At 34.0% G+C, this 26,195-nt stretch overlaps 6 protein-coding genes across 6 annotated transcripts; 5 read left to right on the forward strand and 1 right to left on the reverse strand.

Annotated features, from left to right (window-relative positions):
* On the reverse strand, nt 1-10,246 carry LOC135117145 (uncharacterized). Its single transcript, XM_064035620.1, has 3 exons — nt 10,224-10,246; nt 8,852-9,413; nt 1-192 (listed from the first exon to the last, which is right to left on the reverse strand). Exons 1-3 carry the CDS (start codon nt 10,244-10,246, stop codon nt 1-3), a joined length of 777 nt encoding a protein of 258 aa, XP_063891690.1.
* Nucleotides 10,247-12,644: 2,398 nt separating this feature from the next.
* On the forward strand, nt 12,645-13,889 carry LOC126056121 (uncharacterized). The gene is made up of 2 exons (XM_064035621.1): nt 12,645-12,793; nt 13,268-13,889. Exons 1-2 carry the CDS (start codon nt 12,645-12,647, stop codon nt 13,887-13,889), a joined length of 771 nt encoding a protein of 256 aa, XP_063891691.1.
* A 2,960-nt stretch (nt 13,890-16,849) lies between these two features.
* Nucleotides 16,850-17,398, forward strand: LOC135117146 (uncharacterized). The gene has a single exon (XM_064035622.1). It carries the CDS (start codon nt 16,850-16,852, stop codon nt 17,396-17,398), a length of 549 nt encoding a protein of 182 aa, XP_063891692.1.
* Nucleotides 17,399-18,464: 1,066 nt separating this feature from the next.
* LOC135117147 (uncharacterized) lies at nt 18,465-19,181 on the forward strand. Its single transcript, XM_064035623.1, has one exon. It carries the CDS (start codon nt 18,465-18,467, stop codon nt 19,179-19,181), a length of 717 nt encoding a protein of 238 aa, XP_063891693.1.
* A 2,044-nt stretch (nt 19,182-21,225) lies between these two features.
* LOC135117148 (uncharacterized) lies at nt 21,226-21,771 on the forward strand. Its single transcript, XM_064035624.1, has 2 exons — nt 21,226-21,391; nt 21,512-21,771. Exons 1-2 carry the CDS (start codon nt 21,226-21,228, stop codon nt 21,769-21,771), a joined length of 426 nt encoding a protein of 141 aa, XP_063891694.1.
* Nucleotides 21,772-23,526: 1,755 nt separating this feature from the next.
* Nucleotides 23,527-24,357, forward strand: LOC135117149 (uncharacterized). The gene has a single exon (XM_064035625.1). The coding sequence runs from the start codon at nt 23,527-23,529 to the stop codon at nt 24,355-24,357; it is 831 nt and encodes a 276-aa protein (XP_063891695.1).
* Nucleotides 24,358-26,195: the final 1,838 nt, after the last annotated feature.

Below are 26,195 nucleotides of genomic sequence, written 5' to 3' on the forward strand. Positions count from 1 at the left end.
TCAAAAGTCTTTTCTGAAATCTTGTCTGAAGCTTTGCTCGAAGTCTTGTTTGAAATCCTGTTTGAAGTCTTGCTTGAAGTCTTGTTTGTATTCTTGCTTCAGATGCTTTCTCACTGGACAATTCATATCTGATCTTATATTTACACAGCTTCGTGGCATGATTTCGTTGACGCTGATTTCACAGATATCGTCCTGGAATAAAAAACAACGTTTATTATTTTGAATAAAAGGTAAAATAGAAAAATTACTCGTGTCAAGCAAGTCCATCAAAATCTATGAAGGTTAGCAGTTGTCAATGTCAATAGAACTTCAAACAGAAAAAGAAATATTACAGTACAGTCAAATAAAGAGTTTTTATGATTAATGAAATATTCACGATGAAATCAAAGTGTTGTTTTTTGTTTAATATTTGCAGAAACTTATTTTACATTTTTGGTAAAAAAACTACTAAACCGACTATGCACCCATATAAATTGTCATTTGATTACGTATTTCAATAAGTAAATCATCGGTCTCGAAGGTACCTATATAATATTACTTCTTCCCTTGATTTCTCTACGTTCACAATGGGTGTTCCTTATATAAATGTAAATTACGAAATTCTACAATATTGGATAAAATTGGTTCAAGATGATCATTCTCAAACAAAGAACCAATGAAATTGGATTTTAAAACTTGAAATTAAACTGTCATTGCTGCCGAAAAGCAGGCGATTTTTTTTCGTATTAACAATGCAAATTCTCTTTTATCCAAACTCATCCAAATACTAATTATTCTTATGAATAATATCTGAGATTCATACTTTAATTTCCGCTGCGGCGATTGTAGGACATTTCGTTGGAATGAGATTTAAATTGCCTTTTGTCGTGCTTTCACATGATTGGGCTTATCAAGATTTGTGGCAGCGTACGCAATATTGAATAATTAGGAATCATTGCGGCGATTAATGCAATGTAGCCCATTTTGATCATTGGTTTTATCGAATGATTAGCGCTGATGTGGTGATTAATGTGCGTATTTCTGACAGATTTAACTTATCCACTTATGCTTACCTACTGGTGTGAATTCGTGCAGGCACGGTGTAGAGAATTAACTATTTAGCACATAACATTTTACATCCACCAGGACAATCCCTAATAGGTATTGCCAGAAAATCTGTACGTGGGCAGCGGACAATTCAAGTATTAACTGTCTGAGTAGTTATGTAATATTGCACTAATTATGATAGATCTAAAAGGACATTATGAACTGTCAACTTAACCTTACTTGTATTACTAATGCCTAAGTAACTCCGCCTGTCTGTCCTTCCCGCTTTCACGCTCAAACCACTGAATGAACCAAGTACACCAATACTTAGTCTCAAACCTGAAAAAGGACACAGGCTTCTTTCTATCCAGATGAGGGAAGAAATTCCCTTGGGATGATGGTTGTACCACAGGGAACGGCTTTTGTTCCATAAAATGAAGCTTAAATTCGATTTCACACGAACGGTAAGCATGTACCAACGGAGATTTGATTTGATAATTCCGTGAACAGAAAACAAAGCGATTCGTTCAACTAAGTATCTACTTAGAACCGTAACCATCCCATTTAAAAATCCTGAAGGGTCCTCCGATTTTGTTTAAAGATGATTTTTGAAATATAACGTTTTTATTAGACGGTTATTTTTGTGATTATAATTACAACTTGAGTTCTTGAGTTAACTTGAGTAGTTTTACTGAAGGGGTACCCTTATTCCATAAGCAATAATTACAATAAGTCAGTAAATAAAATTTTCAATTGTTTATTTAAAAAAAAATACTACGTTATGATTGCAATATGTACCTTTTCCCCCTAATTCAGTCCTCATACCTATTTCACCCACCGTTTAATTAGGCACCCTTCTCAGTAATGTCGTTATGTTGATGAAGAAGGAAGCAATTTTCTTGATGTCATCACGTTAATCATTCATTATTACTGTCTTTGGCCTATCTTTTTTCCTATCTTTGACCCGGATAATTTATAGCTGTTCTCATATTACGAGAGAAACACCCTTTGGAGGGAATGGGCGTTTGGGTTTACCACAACAAAGGTTCAGGAAGACTGATTGCGTAGTTACACGGCTATTCATTTGGTTTGAGATCAAAGTGCTTTTCCGTATACAGGTGGACGCTGATGCTCATGTGTTATAATCTCTCTTTTTCGCCCTTTAATTAAAGGTTTGTGGATGTTTCTGTTTTTGGCAAAAAGGGTCATTGAGGTTTGTGCATCAAAAATAGCAGATTTAATAGGACAAGGCTGTTATTTATGGAGATAAACGACACACTCGAAAGACAGAATCTCATAAAGCATACAAATAACTGATTTGGTAAAGATATGATATCAGATTTAACTTCTTAGCAGAAACTATATAACTAGATCCTAATCAACTAGTAAAAAAAAGAATAAAAAATAGTTAATTACTGATCCATGGAATAGCTACATGTACTTCAAAAATGCTCCTCTTCCTTAAACTTAAAGTACAATTATCTAGAAGTAAATACAGCAAATAAGGGTTTTCACGCTACGCAATTCTTGGACAAGCCTGTACCAAATTACGAACGATAAGAAATCATTACGCCTCATTAGCATTTTAATTGCTCCAATTTATTTACTCAAGCCTATCCTCGTGAACGACTTCCTTCTGAGAATAATTGATCTTTATTTTTCTAATGATCTGATGTTGCCTCCCAGCTTCTGTTAGTTCAAATATAAAAATGTTGACTCTTTTTTACTCACCAGTGATAATTAAATAACAACTATTTAAGGTAGTTATATTATTGTGCTACAAGTAGTGCAGAATTGACTTAATAGTTCCAGGTACCAAAGATAAACGATTTACCATCTAGACAATATGGCAGCTGTAAAACAAAGCCACATAATTGAAGTAACCCTTATCTAAATTATTCCCGTATACATTACCTATGATTAAAAAGGCCTACACTATGTACATTGTATGTATTACCTATTCCCTTGTTACCTGAACCACTCTAAAATGGCGGCTGACTCCTACTCAAATACCGGAACACATCAACACCGACGTGACGGACTTCGTGGTTTCCCAGATTAACAAAACTGTAACCAAAAATAAACTTTATTCCCCCAACAATATGACCGTTTTCACCTTGACGCAGTTTCAGTATCAGTATTCTTAGTTTAGGTGTGCTTTACCTATGTAATCTATAATCCGGACTGGTAACAGGCTCACAGGATAAAAGTTGTGTTCGGACTTTTAATGAGCTCTCGACATGGCTGGATAAACTCATTTTATGCAAACTCAATTTAAAAATATGTGGGTTCAAGTATACATTACGGAAGCTCTGAAGTAGTTAGGACATTATTCTTAAGAATTACGTCACTTCAGGAAAGGTTATTTTTTCAGGTTCCTTAAAAACATCTTCTTGATTTGACTCGTATCAATATTGGTCAATATTGATATTTCTCAATCCTGTTAAAGCTGGATTACAATTGATTAACTAATTATTTCGATGACAATGTTTGTTCCCCATAATCCCTATCATTGTAATTATCCGGATTCATTATTACGACAATCATAAAAGGATGACCGAATAACCCAATTCCGTTTGACAAAACACGGACCACAAACGTACATTCTACAAATTGCACTCGCGATTGGAACAACGGCTTTAGGTTAAGCTTTAATTAGAAAATATCTGATACATGAATGTAATTAGCAATAAAATTTCCATATACGTTGGTAGCCATTAACATTTTTGGCTCAATGTACCCGTTACAAAATGAGAACGGCTAAATTGGTGCAGTGTTAGCAAAAATAATGATCACCTGTTTGGTTGAGCTCAGGATTAACAGACTTTTACAGTCGTAAAAGTAGCGCGTTATATTTTATTCGTGGTGCAGCGACAACTGAAGAAATTAACATCTAGAACATTGCAACAAAATGGGGTCTGTATTGTATTTTATTAGTTCATGAAGCATGTTTATATCTACTTACATGGGCTAACTGCGACACCATACATAACACTTTCTTGCCGTGCCTAGCATTGGATCACAAGGACATTTGAAAATAAATTCAAATCACAATTTCAGGAAATCAGGTCAGTAAATTGTTCTCAGGGAAGAAGTAAACATTCAACTCAAATGTATCATGGATGCTTGCCAGATTTCTTCAACACTTCAAATGTTCTTCAATTATTTCTGACCCTGTCAGGTCATTGACCTATTCTCGGAACTAGATACATATTAGGAGAACTTAGAAATGATAATGTTCTTAGATAAAGAAGTTACATCTCAACTGAAAGTAATAATTAGTTCTTAGACGATAACAAAATCGTTAAGAGTTCCAGATTGTTCCTTGTTACATATTTAGGGAAGCAATTCGAGAACTATAAAACTGCTATTGTTAGCTGTAATGGTTTCGATTAATGTGAGTTGTAACAGTTTCGTACCCAAAGAAAAACCAGGACCTTATTACTGAGATTTCACTATCTGTCTGTTCGGCCATCTGTCCGTGCGTCTGTCCTCTATTATAGTACTAGCTGGTGCCCGCGACTTCGTCTGCGCAGGTTTAGTATTTCGAACAATATGTTTACAAATTGTAGCCTATATGTTATTCTGATGTATAAGCTATATTATTGTAAAGTTTCATTAAAATCCATTCAGTAGTTTTTGCGTGAAAGAGTAACAAACATCCATACATCCATACATCCATAGATACAAACTTTCGCGTTTATAATATTAGTAGGATAGAAAGTTGCATTGGCATATGCCTAGCCTAGAATCAAAACCACAGACTCCACGTACTTGTAGCTCGACTTCAAAATAAAATCCCCTCAAACAAACATTTCCTTGATCGTGCTTTATACAAGCAAAGACCATAATAAAGCCGACGATAAGACTGCCACTTCGGACCCACAGTTAACATTGCCATAGAAACTGATTTAATTACCCCTGATTAAAGTTGATGAACTCAAAAGTATGAACTTAACTAATTAAAATCAACCCTACTTGATCGAACAGAAACCTCTGAAATATTGAACCAAAGAGCTCTTAATAACTTTGTATACAACGTTGCATTTAAATTGGAGCTAACGATAATGCTACCTCAAAATTGAAGCAACTATGTACTGGTATATTCAAAGTCCAGTTCCCTTGGTATAATATTATTATGAACTGACTCGCTAAAACGAGAAGTTTAGTCAAGTGAGCGAGTTAACGAACTAATGTATAAATCCACGGCGTTGATCGTATTCTGTTACCAACATAAAGAAAAGTGCAAAAACCTAAAAAACAAAATACTGAATGAGGTTTTTATTTGAGTTCATACACTTACTTTAAAATTAACGCGTTCACTGAAATAAAGCTGGCTTTTTTACTTTACCGGATACATTATTACCAGAAGCCAAGAAACAAATTTTTAAAATATTATTACCATAGATATTTTGCCAATCTCAGATTGTTCAAGTAAGTATCTAAACACAAAGTAGAGGAAATAACCAGTGCACTGTATAAAATAACTCGAACAAGTTTATCGTTAAACAAAACTTAGGCACTGTTTACTAAACGTATGTCGTTTACGTACACCCTGCAAGTAAATTGTCGGAGAAACTTAAGAGTTACGTACTTTACTACCTTAACTTTTGAGAAAATTGATAGTTTTTGGAATGTTTATAATGAAAATTTGTTCATTCAGTGAATTTTGTATATCATAAACAGTTTCCAGTATTTACCTTTATCTTATTGGCAACGAAATTATGTTATATATACAAAATGTTCGCACACAATTTGATACCGTCTGCTTAAGCGAGTAGACCACAAAAAACATTCGTGTACATCACAATCCCACACTTATGGAATCTCACCATAAGAATGCAACAAAGCTACTTTAGTATTTCCCGCGGTTTCACCCGCGTCCCTTGGGAGCTACTGCCCGCACTGGGATAAAATATAGCCGGGATGAAAGAATATTTAAAATCGGTCCAGTAGTTTTTGAGTTTATCCATTACAACTAAATAAACAAACAAACAAACAAAGTTTTCCTCTTTATAATATTAGTATAGATTATCTTAGTATCATTCCTCATACAATTATGGTATCACTCCTCTTCATATTGTGTACCTATTTCAGGAAGATACGTAGGTAACAAATACCTTACGTCATGTATCTACAATGTACGACGTTGTTCATGACTTTGAGAAATATAACTTCAATAACTGGATATGTTGTTTATGTCACTCAGCAATGACGTTTGAAGGGTAAATAGGAACCAACATATTTGTAGAAGGTATAAAATAAAAATATATTTATCCATATTTGTTGTAACGTCCAATTGAACAAAATATTTGCCGTGTGTGGTATTAGCCGTACTTAAATATTTATTTTTCGATTAGCTCCGTATGAATAGATTTCTAATTAAATAATATTCGTATTTAGAGGTAAACATTATTCAAAAGTATGAAAAAAAAAAAGTCGTGGTGGCCTAGTGGGCAAAGAACCAACCTCTCGAGTATGAGGGCGCGGGTTCGACTCCAGGTCAGGCAAGTACCAATGCAACTTTTCTAAGTTTGTATGTACTTTCTAAGTATATCTTAGACACCAATGACTGTGTTTCGGATGGCACGTTAAACTGTAGGTCCCGGCTGTCATTGAACATCCAGTAAGTCTGACACCAGTCTAACCAAGGGGTATCGGGTTGCCCGGATAACTGGGTTGAGGAGGTCAGATAGGCAGTCGCTTCTTGTAAAGCACTGGTACTCAGCTGAAACCGGTTAGACTTCAAGCCGACCCCAACATAGTTGGGAAAAGGCTCGGAGGATGGAGTATTCAAAAGTATGATGGAAAATCCAGGAAAATCAGACAAAATGTACCTAAGCTTCTTGTAGATATTTTCAGTGCTTCACTATACGAAAAAAATACCATCATAATCATAATACTAAGTACGAATTTCAAGCAACATGAACATCTTAATACTGAAATTATCCTCAACAACGAAGCAGGCACTTAAAGGCATAAAATGCTCAACATCCATCCATATTCCATCTAAAAACAGCTGAATATTAGAAAACGATTTTCTAAATACGAGAAAACATTAGCCATGAGCCATGAGCCACGAGCCACAAGTTCAGTGAAAGAGACTGTTGAAAACATTAATCTTTTGCAATGGGAGGTTTGAATATGTCGTTATTAAGGCTGGATGGCCGCCAGAGCAGTTTTCTTTGATGTATTTGTTGTGCTTTTATGCAGTTATGTACGCATAATACGTCCGTTGTCATCAGTGTTTGGTCATTTAGGCCTCTGACCAAAAAACATTCGTTTTTGCTCATTCACAATCAAACGAAAGGGTGATTTATGAAATCCTCCCTCGAAAATATCGTACTTTTCATACGCCTCCAGAGTTAAGTGAAGATAAATAAAGAATCACCATTATTTTCCTGGTATTGTTATACTTAGTAAAATAGGCTATACAACCCTAAAGAGACCTTTCTCCGCATGACGTTGAGACGTATGTGACCAACACAGGTTTGCCAAGCTGTCGGGTTCCAGCGATCCAGTGATTTACTTACCAAGACATGCTCAGTTTCACACCCTCACACAAATCGTAAGCTACCTCCTGATTAAGGTTCCCCAACTTATTTATTATCTGTGTAACACAGTATTCTGACGTCATTTGGAGAATTAACGTGTTGTAAATTGTCGCGAATACCGCGGTTTTACTGAAACGAGAAGTACTTGTTATTGGCTCAATGAATTTCTCTAAAAGGGTGATTCAAACTTGACATATTTGGGTGTTCGGAATTTGCAATCTTGGGTACTTTTGTGGAAGAGGAATCTAATTAATTATGTTTGGGTAGGGTTTTGAACCCGATCCAAATATCTTATATATTTTTGTAAAGTATCGATAGCCCGATAACTTCAAAAAGGATTCGATTATTTATTTATACCATAATGTTCCTGGGTGGGTTAGTTACCTGTTCCTATCCTCCAAAGAGCTAATCCAGAATCCGCGTTCTAAGAATCCATTTGTTATTTTAGGGACAACACAAACTAGGCCTGTCTCAAATATTAATCACTAAGAGTAAATGTTGAAGATCTACTTCAATATTGTCTACCTACGCTGACAAACAGTCTATCATAACATTATGACAAGCGCCTACACATAATCAACAAGCAATGTGACATCAAACCTGTAAGCATTACCTTCAACAGGAACGACAATTTAATCCATCGTCAATTAATCACGAGCTAATGAAAGCAATTAGGATCATGACACTGCAGTCGGTACACAAGGTTATTGGTTTAAATCTCTGCGGTTGTCTGTCGCACTGCGTTTAACCTTGATCTAGCCACGGTATTTTATTATTTACTTATTCTATCTGGTTTATGTGGCTTTTTAACCCCGGACTATGAAACTTCGCGAAGTTTAGCCGTGGTCCTTATTTTGGTAACCTGTATGTGTTAACTATTCATATGTAGTCACAAATCAGGTGATTGAATAAAACACGACTTATTGTGACAATGATTGATGACAAAAAAAAGTGACAAACGATTACTTTGTGTGCATCGCCCACTACCTGAGTCCGGATTCAAAAATATAACAAACCCCATAAAATGAAATTGTCCTGATCAAGGAATACACAGCTGCAAGAGTAGCATTGCGACAGCAGGCCATTGAAAAAATAATAAAGCAATGGATATTAAAAATTAGACCCAACTACTAAGTACTTTATTTGTTAACACAATAACTGAAAATATCAGAATATTTTAAAATAACCTAAAAGAACTTAATTATTTGAATAACTACAATCAAATAGGTTGTAGCCACACTTATAAACTTTAATATCAGCGTTATATCTACTGAAAACATATCGTAAATATGGATAAGCAACGGCCACGCCTCCACGAGTTGCATGAACGCTTTAGCTTGATCTCTCATTGTCGTCGGCAGATCATAGTTCATGACGATTTTGTTCACTAGACTCTTTGTCTCCTTGCGCAGTAGTATTAGTCTCTCACACGTAATGGACATCAAAGCAATATAGCTGATCCAAAACATCGTAGACAGTATCAAATTTAACAAGTAACCCGTATTACTGTAATTATTACGATAAAACTTAAGACACGTCCACATTATGGCAATTATAAATATAAAAGTACTCATAATTACAGTAAGAATCTGAAAGTTGAACATTTTGTTGACCATAGAAGAAGTATGTCCGATAGTGCCATATATTTTTGCTAGATCACGTATTTTATCATTACTCTCCGACGCCTCTCCAATGAAATTGATCGTATCCGTAGTTTCAATAGTTCTATTTCTAATTGTAAAAACCAATGCAGAAGGCTTCTCTTGTTCAGAAACAAACTTTTTTATGTAATTGTTAATAACTCCCAGCCTTTGCCTTAATAGGTCAATGTATCTACAAAATATTACAATTTCCAATCTCTGCACAATATCGAGTATTCCAGCTATTAATGACCACCATGTATTCAATGTACAACATGCTAAAGTAGTAATTGATAATTGAGTGGAAGCAACGAGAAGAACGTATATGTACGATTGAAAAAGTGATTTCTTATAAAAGTTATTAAGTATTTTTGCTTTTAACATAGTATCTATATTGGCAAGCATATTTATGATGCAAATGTTACTTGCATTGAAACAAAAGGTTATTGAGATAGCATGGATAGAATATTGCATAGCCATCATTACAAAATAACTTAAATTAATAACAGTACTGTCAGTAAAATTTCTATACAAATGAGACGACAATCCGTAGTAACTTTCAGAGAGTAATAAAAATAATGTAGAACATGTTAAAACGATGAGAGCGGATAATATTTTCAATTTCCAATTAGGTTCTCGTAAGCTTCCATTAACAATAGTAAATCTGAATATACCGAGGAAATATTCAGCTTTGATTATAACATTTATAGTGTCGACAATTCGCTTCACACTTCTAATGTTGAACTTCTCTGGGGATGAATTTAATTTCCATTTTATTTTCTCTTTCATTGTTAGTCTTGAGCAGTTCCGATGGAACCAACGCGTTTACTCGAAGTTCTGATACATGTGGTAATACTTTTGACTCACCGTCCAATTTATTATATCTGACTGTAATAAGTTAATGGAATTTGGTGCTGTTTGTTTGACACTTTCCTTAATTCGTGTAATTCAAATTAGTGATTATTACTCCTAAAAGACAAATACATGTCGTATTTCTACTAACTCTAGCGAGTGACATGTCTCCATGACTATATATAACAAACTTTTCCATGGTCTAACTAATGCCTTTCATTTTCGTAAATTTTTCCATTAAGTAAATAATAATTACAATGCGAGTTCGGAGGATCTATTTCTATCCGCATCTTTTTACATTTTCTACGCTGCTGACTAACCTTAAAGCCCGTCTTCTTAAAGCCGCCGTGACTGACAATCGGTATGGAGGCTATTATATTAAATTTTTACTACTAAGTTACGTATCCTTTTACGTAGGTACTTAGATATGCTAACATTTGCTCAGCTGCACGTTTGGTAAAGTGTATCAAAACCTATAGGTACACTGAATCCTTAGTGGACATACACACATCGATTCCGATTAAAGCTGTGAGTACAGTGCAAACACGATAGTACAACTTGTAGAATGTACCAGAACCTTACAAAGGGCATACTCACGGACTCAATACAATGTCTTGACACATGACTGAAGGACAAATATACAGTTGTTGGGCGTAGACCGTAGCATAAGTTAGTATTAAAGCAAGAACTCCCACCTTTCTGAGAAGTTGAAAATGGGTAATAATGTCTATTAAGCTCCACCTATTAATACGCTAGGTGTACTTGGTAGGTGGCTCATAAATGATTGGTGATTGGTATGCTAAGTACCTACTTATATAAATTAAAAGTCGTAGCAAATTGTAATGACCAATCTTCTTTAAATTAACGACCAATAAAAATGTCAACGAAACGCAGAACGTCCAACATAAATTCTTAATCTTCAAGATAAAGTCCTAGTAAAATAAATATTAAAGGTCAGGCAACGTATAAAGTTACAAAGTGACAAAGTGACGTATGATGTAAATTGAATTATTTATACGTTCACTAGCGGAGACAGCAAAAACAAGGTTAGATTGCTTACGTACAAAAGAAGGACTGGGATGTAGAAACAGCGTTGTAGTATGAATGAGATGAACATATTGAAAATAGTTGGCTCTCGATAACGAGAAATTTTCGCCAATACAAAAACAGGTGGCAGTCATTTTACTGTCAAATATAGTAAAGAGAACATAACGATGACTTTTTTATTTTCTATTTCACTGGCAAAAATAACAGAGCAAATCGCATATTGCACTTACAAACATAAAAACATACCAGATTAAGATTAAAAAATAGTACCTGACTAATAAAGTGATAGGACCTCGTCCTATTCTTACTTAAAGGAATCAATGATATGGAATCTTTTTGCTCTGGGCAGCATTGTACGTTATTTTCGCGTCCCAAAAATCTTCGTAAGGCAAGCGATACGGTTGAAACTGTTTGAAGAATAGATGATCTAAAACAATTCTTCTCTTTGTCCCTACTTGAACATGCTTGTCTCTTTTGATATATACCCTAGGACTTCAGTAGATAGATTTAAAGTATATTTATTATAGCACGTGATGACCCCTCCATATATTTGAAAAAAGGGCTGGATGACGATTTATGCATGCTTTCTGCATAATCATTATAGCTTTGTTTGTTGTTATATCTGTAATCAATTTCATGGCTTTCGTCTAAAATAAACGTAAGCGAGTTTCCAGATAGCCAGTGAAAATTCAAAATTAAAGGAGAAACTGTTTACGTAAAATATGTGTAGGTATGTTCTTTTTTACCCCCCTTATTTATTGAGGTACGATCACAAATGTAAAAATATCGCGAAAATGAAAAATAAAGTCGATTAATAAATTGTATGAAATTAATATAGTTACGGAACCCTCCATGGACGAGTCCGACTGTATTAATGTAATTAATCGTATAACCTCTAAAATATAAATGTTTTAATGAAATTACTATTTTCCCTATGTTTAGGTTGCATATTGCCATAGAAACACACTTTCAACTTAACGCCACTTCATGATAAGAATTATGTAAAAAATGGTTAAATAGAATCTTTTAATAACGTTTCAATCATAAATTAGTGTTTAGTTCCGAAGACGATGTTTGACCAATATTATTGTTATTGCCAAACATTTTGATACAGAAAACCGTGATTTTTGCCTTTATTATTCTTATTTATTCTATAGAAAATATAATTTCTTGTGTGTATAAATAAGCCAATTTTCAAAAAAAATAAAACGAAAATAATTTTAATCTGTTTTTATGATGCAAACATGGAATTATTCAAATATTATAGAATATGATAACAAGTTGATCCCTAAAGAAACGGTTTTTATATTTCATGTAATTTATACACTTTTTCTGTTAACTTTATGACGGAAGTTATTAAATTAGAATTTTTACTTACGAAGGCTCTTCTTTGTTTTAGCATTTCTGTTAATCATAATGGAACATCAACACTGTTGACTTACATTAACTTCGATGAAATAATTCACTTAAAGCGATCATATTTCGATAAGTCGACGCCCAAACAACTACATACTTTTACTCCATAATGGAGAATAATATGACGGAAGAAAAAAATCAAGAAAACAAACAAAATATGGAGTATTCAGAAGAAAATGAATGCAAGATCAAGATTCAGAAAGTCATGTATACTGTAAAACCTGTGACTGTGTTAGAATACTGCTTCGCAATGTTTAAGTACAATTTTTGTGACGGACAGCTTCAGCCAACCAAAACAGGAATGAAAATTTACTCTTCTTTATGCATAATAGTGTATGCCTTAGTGTTTTTTAGATTTTTTTTCATGCCTGCTGTAGGCTATCCGTACATAACATTGGTGCCCCCTATATGCGCATTTATCCACTATGTCATCTCTTCATTTATTACCTTCTTTCTATCCGGCTCGAAAGCTTATATTTGTATATTTACAACGATTGCAAAGTTAGACCAGTTATTGCAAGTTGACATTGTTAAAGATTTTTACAAAAAATCACGCTCACGAACGAATATACTCGTATTCATTGCGGTTTCTATCCATGCTCTTAATTGTTTCTTAGAAATTATAGGCGATCTCAAAGAATATGTGATGACACTCACCTCATTTCATTTGTTTTTTACTCAAAGAATTGAATTAGCATCTTTTTTTAATTGTGTTGCCATGGTAACTGACAGACTGAATGTAGTAAACAAATACTTGGATACCTTTGTTACTGATCAGGACAAAAAGGACATCACAGTTTTCATTGTAAAGGAAAGAAAAAAGGAATCAAAAGAAACGTTGAATTTTATTGGACGTGCTTCGGAAAATAATGTAAAGATACGAGACTTGGCGGCGATATATGACATACTTGGAAGAACTTGTATGATGATTAACAAAGCGTACAATTTTAGTCTACTGATGATTCTGACCAACTCGTTGGCGTTTATACTGATAACATTTTGGCAGGCGCTTTCCTTCTACCAATCTCAGGAAATGGATTCAAGTGATTTGATTTACATGGCAGTTTGGTGCATAAGTACAATATCCAACCTCATCGCACTAGCGTTCGGCTGTGAAAGATTGCTGCGAGCACGAAATAAGACAAGGATTCTGGTCAACAAGATAGTAATGGACTATGATCTCCCCAGGAGTATGAGAGTGCAAGCCAAAGCGTTCATGGAACTTGTGGAAGTCTGGCCATTACATATTTACATATACGATATGTTTACTGTCGATATCACGTTAATCTTGAAGTTTATTAGTGTAGCCACGACCTATTTAATAGTCATCATTCAAATATCTCATCTAATTTAATTATGCCAAGGTTATTTTTCCATTCAAAACGTTACTTTACGTAATTCCTATGTATTTATTTCTATTACCTTTTGAGATCAATTTGTGTGATTCATAATTATTATTATACCTTAGCTAAGTATGTGTGATTATATGTAATTCAGGTTTAATTACTATAGTAATATAAATTGCACTCGAATCACAAGAATAGGTAATTGTATTACAAATATGCACTTGATGTTTGAATGAGTGTAATTACACTTAATATTAATTTGAAATTTAAACCAATTAAAGGAAGAAAGGAACTCTTCTCGCTATAATATTTATTTCAAGGTATATTTCTTTTGTAAAGTTTTAGTTTTTAACCGACCTCCCAAAAAGGAGGAGTTTCACAATTCATCGGGACCCTTTATTTTAAGATGTCAAATTGTGTAATGTGTTGTATCGTACCTACTCTAAAAATAATCAAAGCTTTTTGTTCATTAAATAATCAACGTCTTTTATTACCCTGACCATCCACCAGAGCTGACTATACGGTTGTATTTTTTAGTTTAATGCATTCGTAAACTGAAAAATATTTCTAATCTTTGAATTATCTAAATAGTTTCTATTCCGACTTTCTGTCAAAATAATATAGCGATTAATACTCACCTATTGTAATTAATTTATTTAGCGGAATTAATTCAAAGTCACCGATATAGCCCACCGGGTTAACAAGTCGGACGTCCACCAACAAGGTGGACAGACGACCTTATAAAGGTCGCCGGAAGACGCTGGATGCAGGTCGCTTCCAACAGGTATCTGTGGAGATCTAAGGGGGAGGCCTATGTTCAGCAGTGGACGTCCTATGATGACGAATACAAAATACCTACTAAATACAATTTCATTATACACATCACTTATGTAATGTACCTCTATGTTTCAATGACTGATATTTTACACACAACTTTGCTAATATCGTGTCGGAGAGGCGTGATAAATGTTGCTATGTAACAAAATTGGTTGACGCACACTGGGAAGGCCCTAAGTCCACCAGTGGATGGAAATAAGCAGATATAATTATGACAAAATTAGGTTTACATGCACTTTATAAATAAGTAGCCCAGCATTACTGACTATATTTTATCAACAAAATATTCATATGTGTATACAAATCAAGGCTTTAGTTCTAGTAATTTAACAAAATTCAAATTAATTATTCGTAATTTTAAATTACGACAATTCATCATTATTTAATTCATTTAGGCCTTTACAAGCACTTCTGAACGTCAAAAATATAAATAAGTAAGATAAATATTCAAAATAAGAGTAGGTCTACTAGCTGGAGTAATTTAAATTTGGTAATTAATTAGATATTGTCAGTATTTCCTACAGAGCATGTTTCCAAGCATCTTATCTTGAATTTGACCCCGATCAAACCATTAGTCAACTAAAAGTATGCAGTAGCTAGGGTCCTAATACTACATACACACATAAGGTGCACATAAGGTACACATAAGGTGCACATAAAGTACACATAGGGTACTAATAGGGTACACATAGGGTACACATAAGCTACAAAATTAGGGTACAAAAATAGGGTACACATAGGCTACAAAAATAGGGTACACCTAGGCTACACATAGGATACATATAAGTTTTTAGCAGTATATAACTTATCAAAATAAGAGTAGGTCCAATTTTACTAGCTGGAGTAATTTTAATTTGGTAATTAATAAGATATTGTCAGTATTTCCTATAGAGCATGTTTTCAGCATTCAAGTTCTTATCTTGAATGTGACCCCGATCAAACCATCAGTCAACTAAAATGTTGCAGTAGCTAGGGTTCTAATACTACATACACACATAAGGTGCACATAAGGTACACATAGGGTACTAATAGGGTACACTTAGGGTACACGTAAGGTACACATAGGGTACACATAGGCTACAAAAATAGGGTACACCTAGGCTACACATAGGATACACATAAGCTTTCAGGAGTATAAAACTTAATTCAAGAATATCGAAGTATCACAAATATCATTTCAAAAATGACACCTAGAAAACAACACCATATTATGCAGGCCTTTTGTGTTTAGTTCTGGGCTTTCAAAATAATTGTACAAATATTGATTGTAAATCAATTGTCAAATTGCTATTTTGGGTCAATAAATAATCTAGTAAACATGATATTTCACTGTTTAAATAATCACTTAAGTTAATGACTAGAACATTCAAATAATTGAAAAATTATCAAAAGACGTCCAAGTAACTAAAACGTTACGTATTGACGCATTAATTTTCTTTTAATAATGGAACCTGAAAATATATCTGAATCTATGTCTGATTTCACAACTGAATATAAATTAGGACATGAGAAACGTACTATTGATACTCTAAATGTTATTATAAAAATTGAAAGTGTTTGTGGATTGTTCAGGTTTGCTTTTGTAAACGATAAACTTCGAGAACCCACTTGGATCATGAAGATAATTTCCTTGTGTATTTCAATTACTTGTGCTTTTCTCTTTTTCTACGAAGCTGTAAAGTCCTTTCACATCAGTATTGATGAAATCTCTGTGGATAGTTTCATCAACCTATCTTGTTCTGTGGCGACGGGAACTCAATACATGGTTAATATTGTGACAACTACTTTTATTTTTAATTCTACTAATATTTGTATCATAACTGCGCTTGTAAATCTGGATGTCAAAATGGAATTAGAGAATATCAGGAATTTTTATAAAAAATCTCTTTTGGAATCTTACAAATATGTTATTTTAATTGTTACCATTCAGGTTGTCATAATCAGTTTAGATGCTTTATTATTGGGTGTGGTATGGGCATTTGTGGCTGGAATTATCACTTTTGTACAAAGGCTGGAAATTATAACTTTTTGTAAATATATTGACTTGTTAAGATGCAGACTGCAAATTATTAATCAATATTTAAAAACCTTTGTTAATGAACAAGACAGCAAATACGTTACGGTTTTCACAATGGAAAGCGAAACTGTTAGAACTGAAGATACGGTGAATTTAATTGGAGATACGTCAGAGAGTAATACTAAAATACGCGACCTGGCTCAGATGTATGGCATGATCGGACATACCTGTTCTATGATCGGTAAAATTTTCAGCCTCCAGATTCTTACGATACTTATGAGTGTGTTTATATTATTAATTACCATCATGTACACCAGTCTCATCGTTTACCAAACTTCAATGGATGTCTTTGGTCAAACGGTAAATGCAATAGTTTCATTTTCCTTTTGGATTTTTTACTTGGCTTTCATGTCATTCAAATGTGAACGATTACTCTCAGTACGCAACGAAACAAAAATTCTTTTAAACAAAATCATCATGAACTATGATCTGCCGACGACAATGAGAGATCAAGCTAAAGCGTTCATGCAACTCGTGGAGGCGTGGCCGTTGCGTATCCACATTTACGATATGTTCTCAGTAGACATAACGCTAATGTTGAAATTTATAAGTGTGGCCACAACTTACTTTATTGTAGTTATTCAAGTAGTAAATTTTTCTTAGGTTAGCAAGGTTAATTGATTCTTCCTAATTTTTGTTTGTAGCAATTGTCTGGTATTGAATAAATGTGTCTGATGTGAACATTAGCTTTGTTTCTTTTCAGTATTCCGCAGCAACACCTTTAGAAAAAACTTTATTTGATTGATTTTCCCCTAATTAACTAGACCACCAATCCATTTTTTTCTTCCATCATATTCAATCAAGTATATTGAGGGATAATAATGAAGTACATCATTTCAAAAATGTCACCGTGAAAACGACATCCATATTGTGCAGTGTTTAGTTCCGGACTTTCAAAATATTTGTATAAATATATATTTAAATTCAAGTGTCCAATTGCTCAGGTTTTGGATGGCTTCATCAGAAAATAATCTAGCAACAATGAATATTTTATTGTTTAAATGATTACTTAAGTTAATGACTAGAACATTCCAATAATAGAAAAAATATCGAAAGACAACAAGAAGTGATGATACAAGCAAGGTCTTCTAGACCGTCCGAGTATACAAGTTACCTTTAACGTTACTAATTGACGTACTAATTTTCTTTAAAAATTGAACCTGAAAACATGTCTGCATCTATATCTGATTGCACAACTGAATATAAATTAAGGTATAACAAACGTATTATCGATACTCTTAATTTTATTTTAAAAATTGAAAATGTTTGCGGATTGTTCAGATTTGCTTTTGTAAACGAAAGACTTCGAGAACCCACTTGGATTATGAAGATTATATCCTTGTGTATTTCAATTACATGTGCTTTCCTCTTTTTCTACGAATCTGTAAAGTCCTTTAACATTAATATTGACAAAATCTCTCTGGCAATTTTCTTAAACCTATCTTGTTCTGTAGCGGCGGGAACTCAATACATGGTTAATATTGTGACAACTACTTTTATGTTTAATTCTACTAATATTTGTATCCTAACTACCCTTGTAGATCTGGATATCAAGATGCAATTAGAAAATATCAGGAATTTTTATAAAAAATCTCTTTTGGAATCTTACAAGTATGTTATTTTAATTGTTATAATTCAGGTTGTCATAATCAGTTTAGATGCTTTAACCATGGATGTCGTATGGGCATTTGTGGTTGGAATGATCACCTTTGTACAAAGGCTGGAAGTTATAACTTTTTGTAAATATATTGACTTATTAAGACGCAGACTGGAAATTATTAATAAATATTTTAAAACCTTTGTTAATGAACAAGACACCAAATACGTTACAGTTTTCACAATGGAAAGCGAAACTATTAGGACTAAAGAGACGGTCAATTTTATTGGCAATGCATCAGAGAGTAATACTAAAATACGGGACCTGGCTCAGATGTATGGCATGATCGGACATACCTGTTCTATGATCGGCAAAATTTTCAGCCTACAGATTCTTGCGATACTTATAAGTGTGTTCCTATTATTAATTACTATCATGTACAACAGCCTCATCGTTTACCGAACATCTAGTGACTGGGGTACAATAGTAAATACAATAGTTTCTTTTTCCTTTTGGATTTTTTACTTAGCTTACATGTCATTCACATGTGAACGATTACTCTCAGTGCGCAACGAAACAAACATTCTGGTAAACAAAATCATCATGAACTATGATCTGCCGACGACAATGAGAGATCAAGCTAAAGCGTTCATGCAACTCGTGGAGGCGTGGCCGTTGCGTATCTACATTTACGATATGTTCTCAGTAGACATAACGCTAATGTTAAAATTCATAAGTGTGGCCACAACTTACTTTATTGTAGTTATTCAAGTAGTTCATTTTTCGTAGTTTAACCTGGTGATTTGTTTCTTTCTGATATTTGTTAGTAACAATTTGTCTGGTACTGAATAAATGTGTGTCATCATATTTATGTTTGTTTTCAGTATTCCGAAACAATGCCTACAATAAAGACCTTTTACTTTTAGGATCGATCTTATCCCCAAAAACAATTTCCCATTTTGACCTAATGTTTGAATGCTTTATTTATATTTTTTGCAGTCTGAGTAAGTTGCTAACGTGAACCTTTAGCTATTTACTGATTCATAATAACTTTAATTCTTTGTAGTTCTTACTAGTGATAACATTTTGACCCGCGGTTTTCTGCGGAAATGTATTCTTGAGTGATTTGATTAACGTGGCAGTTTGGTGCATAAGTATAATATCCAACCTCATCGCACTAGCGTTCGGCTGTGAAAGATAGCTTAGAGCACAAAAAAGGACTAGGATTCTGGTCAACAAGATAGTCATGAACTACGACCTCCCTAGAAGTATGAGAATACAAGCCAAAGCGTTCTTCTTCATATCGATTTATTCGATCAAACTATCGTCTGACTAAGACTTTCAGTATGCTAGGGTTTTAAAACAAAAATTAATTAAAGACCAAAGAAACGATGGATGGATTGTGTGAAAGCAGATATGGTAAGAAAGAATGTTACTTGTGGGATGACGGCAGATAGAAGAGTATGGAAGAAGAAAACATGCTGCGTCGACCGCAAATAAAATTGGAATAAGGGCAGGAGGATGATAATGAACTTCAATAAAAAATTGACATCTACCTAGCCTTTTCCCTACTGTGTTGGAGTCACCTTACTTCTTCAACCCGGTTACCCGGGCAACCCATTTCCTTTAGGTAAGAATGGTTTTCGTAATAATTGGCAGCTGACTACCTGTAGCCGCGAAAGAACTGACAGTCGGGACCTACAGTTTATCGTGCATCCGAAACACTGTCATTGGTATCCAAGTTACATTTAGAAGGTACATACATACAGACTTAGAAAAGTTGCATTGGAACCTGTCTGTCCTGGAATTGAATCCACACTCATACTTGAGAAATTGATTCTTTACCCATTCACTAGGCCACAAATCATTTTTTTATTTCTTCAATCAAATTCAATCAACAATATTGTAGTATACTAATGATGTAGAACATCATTTCAAAAATGTCACCGTGATATCGACATCCATGTTGTGTTATTGAATTTAGTTGCGGACTTTCAAATAATCAAGTAACCATGAATACTTTACTGTTCGAATGATCACAAAAGTTAATGAATAGAACATTCCAATAATACAGAAATAGTCAAAAGACAATAAGAAGTGTTAATACAAGCAAGATCTATGGCTATATAGCTTACCTTTAACGTTGCGATTTGACTTAATAATTTTCTTTAAAAATGGAACCTGAAAATATGTCTGAATCTATATCTGATTTCAAAACTGAATATAAATTAGGACACGAGAAACGTATTATCGATACTCTTAATATTATTATAAAAATTGAAAGGGTTTGCGGATTGTTTAGATTTGCGTTTGTAAACCAAAAGCTTCAAGAACCTACTTGGATGATGAAAACTATTTCCATGTGTATTTCAATTGCATGTGCTTTCCTCTTTTTCTATGTTACTGGAAATTCATTTAACATTAAATTTGATCAAATCTCCGTAGCAAATTTCTTTAACCTAACGTGTGTTGTAGTGAAGGGAATTCTTTTATTTTTAATTCAACCAATATTTGTATCATAACTACGCTTGCAAATCTAGATGTCAAGATGGAATTAGAGAATATCAAGAATTTTTATAAAAAAATTCTTTTAGAATCCTACAAATATGTTACTTTAATTGTTACCATTCAGGTTGTCATAATCAGTTTAGACGCTTTAACAATACATGTGGCATGGGCACTTGCAGTTGGAGTGATCACCTTTGTACAAAGGCTGGAAGTTATAACTTTTTGTAAATATATTGACTTATTAAGACGCAGACTGGAAATTATTAGTAAATATTTTAAAACCTTTGTTAATGAACAAGACACCAAATACGTTACAGTTTTCACAATGGAAAGCGAAACTATTAGGACTAAAGAGACGGTCAATTTTATTGGCAATGCATCAGAGAGTAATACTAAAATACGCAACCTGGTTCAGATGTATGGCATGATCGGGCATACCTGTTCTATGATCGGCAAAATTTTCAGCCTACAGATTCTTGCGATACTTATAAGTGTGTTCCTATTATTAATTACTATCATGTACAACAGCCTCATCGTTTACCGAACATCTACTGACTGGGGTACAATAGTAAATACAATAGTTTCTTTTTCCTTTTGGATTTTTTACTTAGCTTACATGTCATTCACATGTGAACGATTACTCTCAGTGCGCAACGAAACAAATATTCTGGTAAACAAAATCATCATGAACTATGATCTGCCGACGACAATGAGAGATCAAGCTAAAGCGTTCATGCAACTCGTGGAGGCGTGGCCGTTGCGTATCTACATTTACGATATGTTCTCAGTAGACATAACGCTAATGTTAAAATTCATAAGTGTGGCCACAACTTACTTTATTGTAGTTATTCAAGTAGTTCATTTTTCGTAGTTTAACCTGGTGATTTGTTTCTTTCTGATATTTGTTTGTAACAATTTGTCTGGTACTGAATAAATGTGTGTCATCATAATTTATGCTTGTTTTCAGTATTCCGAAACAATGCATACAATAAAGATCTTTTACTTTGAGGATCGATCTTATCCCCAAAAACAGTTTCCCATTTTGACCTAATGTTTGAATGCTATATTTATATTTTTTGCAGTCTGAGTAAGTTGCTAACGTGAACCTTTGGCTATTTACTGATTCATAATAACTTTAATTCTTTGTAGTTCTTACTAGTGATAACATTTTGACACGCGGTTTTCTGCGGAAATGTAGTCTTGAGTGATTTGATTAACATGGCAGTTTGGTGCATAAGTATAATATCCAACCTCATCGCACTAGCGTTCGGCTGTGAAAGATAGCTTAGAGCACAAAAAAGGACTAGGATTCTGGTCAACAAGATAGTCATGAACTACGACCTCCCTAGAAGTATGAGAATACAAGCCAAAGCGTTCTTCTTCATATCGATTTATTCGATCAAACTATCGTCTGACTAAGACTTTCAGTATGCTAGGGTTTTAAAACAAAAATTAATTAAAGACCAAAGAAACGATGGATTGATTGTGTGAAAGCAGATATGGTAAGAAAGAATGTTACTTGTGGGATGACGGCAGATAGAAGAGTATGGAAGAAGAAAACATGCTGCGCCGACCGCAAATAAAATTGGAATAAGGGCAGGAGGATACCTAGCCTTTTCCCTACTGTGTTGGAGTCACCTTACTTCTTCAACCCGGTTACCCGGGCAACCCATTTCCTCTAGGTAAGAATGGTTTTCATAATAATTGGCAGCTGACTACCTGTAGCCACCAAAGAACTGACAGTCGGGACCTACAGTTTATCGTGCATCCGAAACACTGTCATTGGTATCCAAGTTACATTTAGAAGGTACATACATACAGACTTAGAAAAGTTGCATTGGAACCTGTCTGTCCTGGAATTGAATCCACACTCATACTTGAGAAATTGATTCTTTACCCATTCACTAGGCCACAAATCCTTTTTATTTCTTCAATCAAATTCAATCAACAATATTGTAGTATACTAATGATGTAGAACATCATTTCAAAAATGTCACCGTGAAATCGACATCCATGTTGTGTTATTGAATTTAGTTGCGGACTTTCAAATAATCAAGTAACCATGACTACTTTACTGTTCGAATGATCACAAAAGTTAATGACAAGAACATTCCAATAATACAGAAATAGTCAAAAGACAATAAGAAGTGTTAATACAAGCAAGATCTATGGCTATATAGCTTACCTTTAACGTTGCGATTTGACTAAATAATTTTCTTTAAAAATGGAACCTGAAAATATGTCTGAATCTATATCTGATTTCACAACTGAATATAAATTAGGACACGAGAAACGTATTATAGATACTCTTAATATTATTATAAAAATTGAAAGGGTTTGCGGATTGTTTAGATTTGCGTTTGTAAACCAAAAGCTTCAAGAACCTACTTGGATGATGAAAACTATTTCCATGTGTATTTCAATTGCATGTGCTTTCCTCTTTTTCTATGTTACTGGAAATTCATTTAACATTAATTTTGATCAAATCTCCGTAGCAAATTTCTTTAACCTAACGTGTGTTGTAGTGAAGGGAATTCAATACATTGTCAACATTTTGACCACTACTTTTATTTTTAATTCAACCAATATTTGTATCATAACTACGCTTGCAAATCTAGATGTCAAGATGGAATTAGAGAATATCAAGAATTTTTATAAAAAATCTCTTTTAGAATCCTACAAATATGTTACTTTAATTGTTACCATTCAGGTTGTCATAATCAGTTTAGACGCTTTAACAATACATGTGGCATGGGCACTTGCAGTTGGAGTGATCTCCTTTGTACAAAGGCTGGAAATTATAACTTTTTGTAAATATATTGACTTATTAAGACGCAGACTGCAAATTATTAATAAATATTTAAAAACCTTTGTTAATGAACAAGACAGAAAATCCGAAACAATTTTCACAATTGAAACCGAAACTATTGTAACAAACGACACGGCCAATTTAATAGGCGATGCATCAGAGAGTAACACTAAAATACGCGATCTGGCTCAGATGTATGGCCTGATCGGGCATACCTGTTCTATGATCGGCAAAATTTTCAGCCTCCAGATTCTTACAATACTTATAAGTGTGTTTTTATTATTAATTACTGTCATGTACAATAGCCTCATCGTTTACCAAACATCTACTGACTGGGGTACAATAGTAAATGCAATAGTTTCTTTTTCCTTTTGGCTTTTTTACTTTGCTTTCATGTCTTTCAAATGTGAACAATTACTCTCAGTGCGCAACGAAACAAAAATTCTGGTAAACAAAATCATCATGAACTATGGTCTGCCGACGACAATGAGAGATCAAGCTAAAGCGTTCATGCAACTCATGGAGGCGTGGCCCTTGCGTATCCACATTTACGATATGTTCTCAGTAGACACAACGCTGATGTTGAAATTCATAAGTGTGGCTACAACTTACTTTATTGTAATTATTCAAGTTGTTCATTTTTCATAGATTATCCTGGTGATTTGTTTCTTCCCAATTTTTGTTTGTAGCAATTGTCTGGTATTTAATAAATGAGTGTCATCATATTTATATTTGTTTTCAGTATTCCGCAACAATACCTACAATAAAGACCTTATCTGATTTGGATCGATCCATACCCATCTCTTTACTTTGAGAATCGGTCTGATCCCCAAAAACATATTCCCATTTTGACCTAATACTTACCGAACCATAATTACTGCAACTCTTTGTTGTTCACACTGATAACACTCTGACCCGCGCTTTCCTTCTACTAGTCTGCGGAAATGTATTAAACTGGTTTGATTTATAAGGCAGTTTGGTGCATAATTACATTATACAACCTCATTGCACTAGCATTCGGCTGTGAAAGATTACTTTGAGCACGAAATAAGACTAGGATTCTGGTCAACAGGATAGCTATGGACTATGATCTCCCTACGAGTATAAGAGCCGATAGCTTCTTTTGGAAGCCTCAGTCGTACGGGCCTAGGTGTCATTAGTGGACTGGCCCTCCGGATGCGGCTTAAAGCCAAAAATACCAACCCACGGCCTGATGATCTGCCTGTCACCCAGGTCCTTTTAAGCTCTAGAGCTTCGACTGGAGGCACTTTTTTACAAGGAGTGCCTACCGACCTCCTCAACGCAGTTTTTCGGGCAACCCAACACCCCTAATTAGGATTGGTTGCCAGACTTACTGGGTGCTGACTACCCGTAACGACTGCCAGAGGTTGAAGAGACAGCCAGGACCTACAGGAGATCATGCCCTCTACAACACGGTCATTAGAGTCTAAGATATACTTAGAAAGTACATACATACAAACTTAGAAAACTTGCATTGGTTCTTGCCTGTCCTGGAATCGAACCCACACATACTTGACAGATTGGTCCTTTAGTCACTAGGCGCCACGACTTTTTTTTTAATCAATCAAATTCAATCAAGAATATTGAATATGATTTTAATCTTGATTGAATTTGATTTTATACCATCGAAGCATACAAACATCAATACATCATTTCTAAAATGTTACCGTGAAAAGGACATCCATATAGTGCTATTGTGTTTAGTTCCGGACTTACAAAATATGTTTTGACTAAATATTTATTGAAATTCAAATGACCAATTACTTGGATGACCCTATCGTCAAATAATCTAGTAACCATGAATATTTTACAGTAATGATCACTAAAGTTAATGACTTGAACATTCCAATAATCAAGAATTATTAAAAGACAACAAGAAGTGAACAAGAAGCAAGGTCTTACGTTACGAATTGACGTAATCATTGTCTTTTAATAATGGAACATGAACATATAATATCTGAATCTGTACCTGATTTCGCAACTGATCATAAATTAGGACATGACAAACGTATTATCGAAACTCTTAATGTTATTTTAAAAATTGAAAATGTTTGCGGATTGTTCAGATTTGCTTTTCTTCAAGAAAAACTTCGAAAACCAACTTGGATGATGAAAATGATATCGTTGTTTATTTTAATTGCATGTGAATTCCTCTTTTTTTACGTATCTGTAAATTCCTTTAACATTAATATTGATAACATCTCTGTGGCAAATTTCTTAAACCTTATTTGTGTTGTAGCAACGGGAACTCAATACATGGTTAATATTATGACCATTACTTTTATCTTTAATTCTACTAATATTTGTATCATAACCACACTTGCAAATCTAGATGTAAAGATGAAATTAGAGAATATCAAGTTTTTTTATAAAAAATCAATGTTGGGATCGTACAAATATGTTATTTTTATTGGTATAATTCAGGTTGTCATAATCAGTTTAGATGCGTTAACAATATATGTGGC

Source organism: Helicoverpa armigera, chromosome 7 (genome assembly GCF_030705265.1).
Source record: "Helicoverpa armigera isolate CAAS_96S chromosome 7, ASM3070526v1, whole genome shotgun sequence".
In the NCBI taxonomy this organism is placed as follows: Eukaryota; Metazoa; Arthropoda; class Insecta; order Lepidoptera; family Noctuidae; genus Helicoverpa; species Helicoverpa armigera.

What these genes read in the sequence shown, in the direction of transcription:
- LOC135117145 (XM_064035620.1), bottom strand. Translation starts at nt 10,246, where the DNA reads ATGGAGACATGTCACTCGCTAGA. An exon ending in GAGACATGTCACTCGCTAGA is followed by an intron (nt 9,414 to 10,223) that starts GTTAGTAGAAAT and finishes AATATTTTGTAG; the next exon opens with ATACATTGACCTATTAAGGC. An exon ending in ATATTTACGATATGTTTTCA is followed by an intron (nt 193 to 8,851) that starts GTAGATATAACG and finishes TTTTTATTCCAG; the next exon opens with GACGATATCTGTGAAATCAG.
- LOC126056121 (XM_064035621.1), top strand. Translation starts at nt 12,645, where the DNA reads ATGGAGAATAATATGACGGAAGAAAAAAATCAAGAAAACAAACAAAAT. An exon ending in TACTGCTTCGCAATGTTTAA is followed by an intron (nt 12,794 to 13,267) that starts GTACAATTTTTG and finishes GGTAACTGACAG; the next exon opens with ACTGAATGTAGTAAACAAAT.
- LOC135117146 (XM_064035622.1), top strand. Translation starts at nt 16,850, where the DNA reads ATGGAAAGCGAAACTGTTAGAACTGAAGATACGGTGAATTTAATTGGA.
- LOC135117147 (XM_064035623.1), top strand. Translation starts at nt 18,465, where the DNA reads ATGGATGTCGTATGGGCATTTGTGGTTGGAATGATCACCTTTGTACAA.
- LOC135117148 (XM_064035624.1), top strand. Translation starts at nt 21,226, where the DNA reads ATGGAAAGCGAAACTATTAGGACTAAAGAGACGGTCAATTTTATTGGC. An exon ending in GATTCTTGCGATACTTATAA is followed by an intron (nt 21,392 to 21,511) that starts GTGTGTTCCTAT and finishes TTTTTTACTTAG; the next exon opens with CTTACATGTCATTCACATGT.
- LOC135117149 (XM_064035625.1), top strand. Translation starts at nt 23,527, where the DNA reads ATGGAATTAGAGAATATCAAGAATTTTTATAAAAAATCTCTTTTAGAA.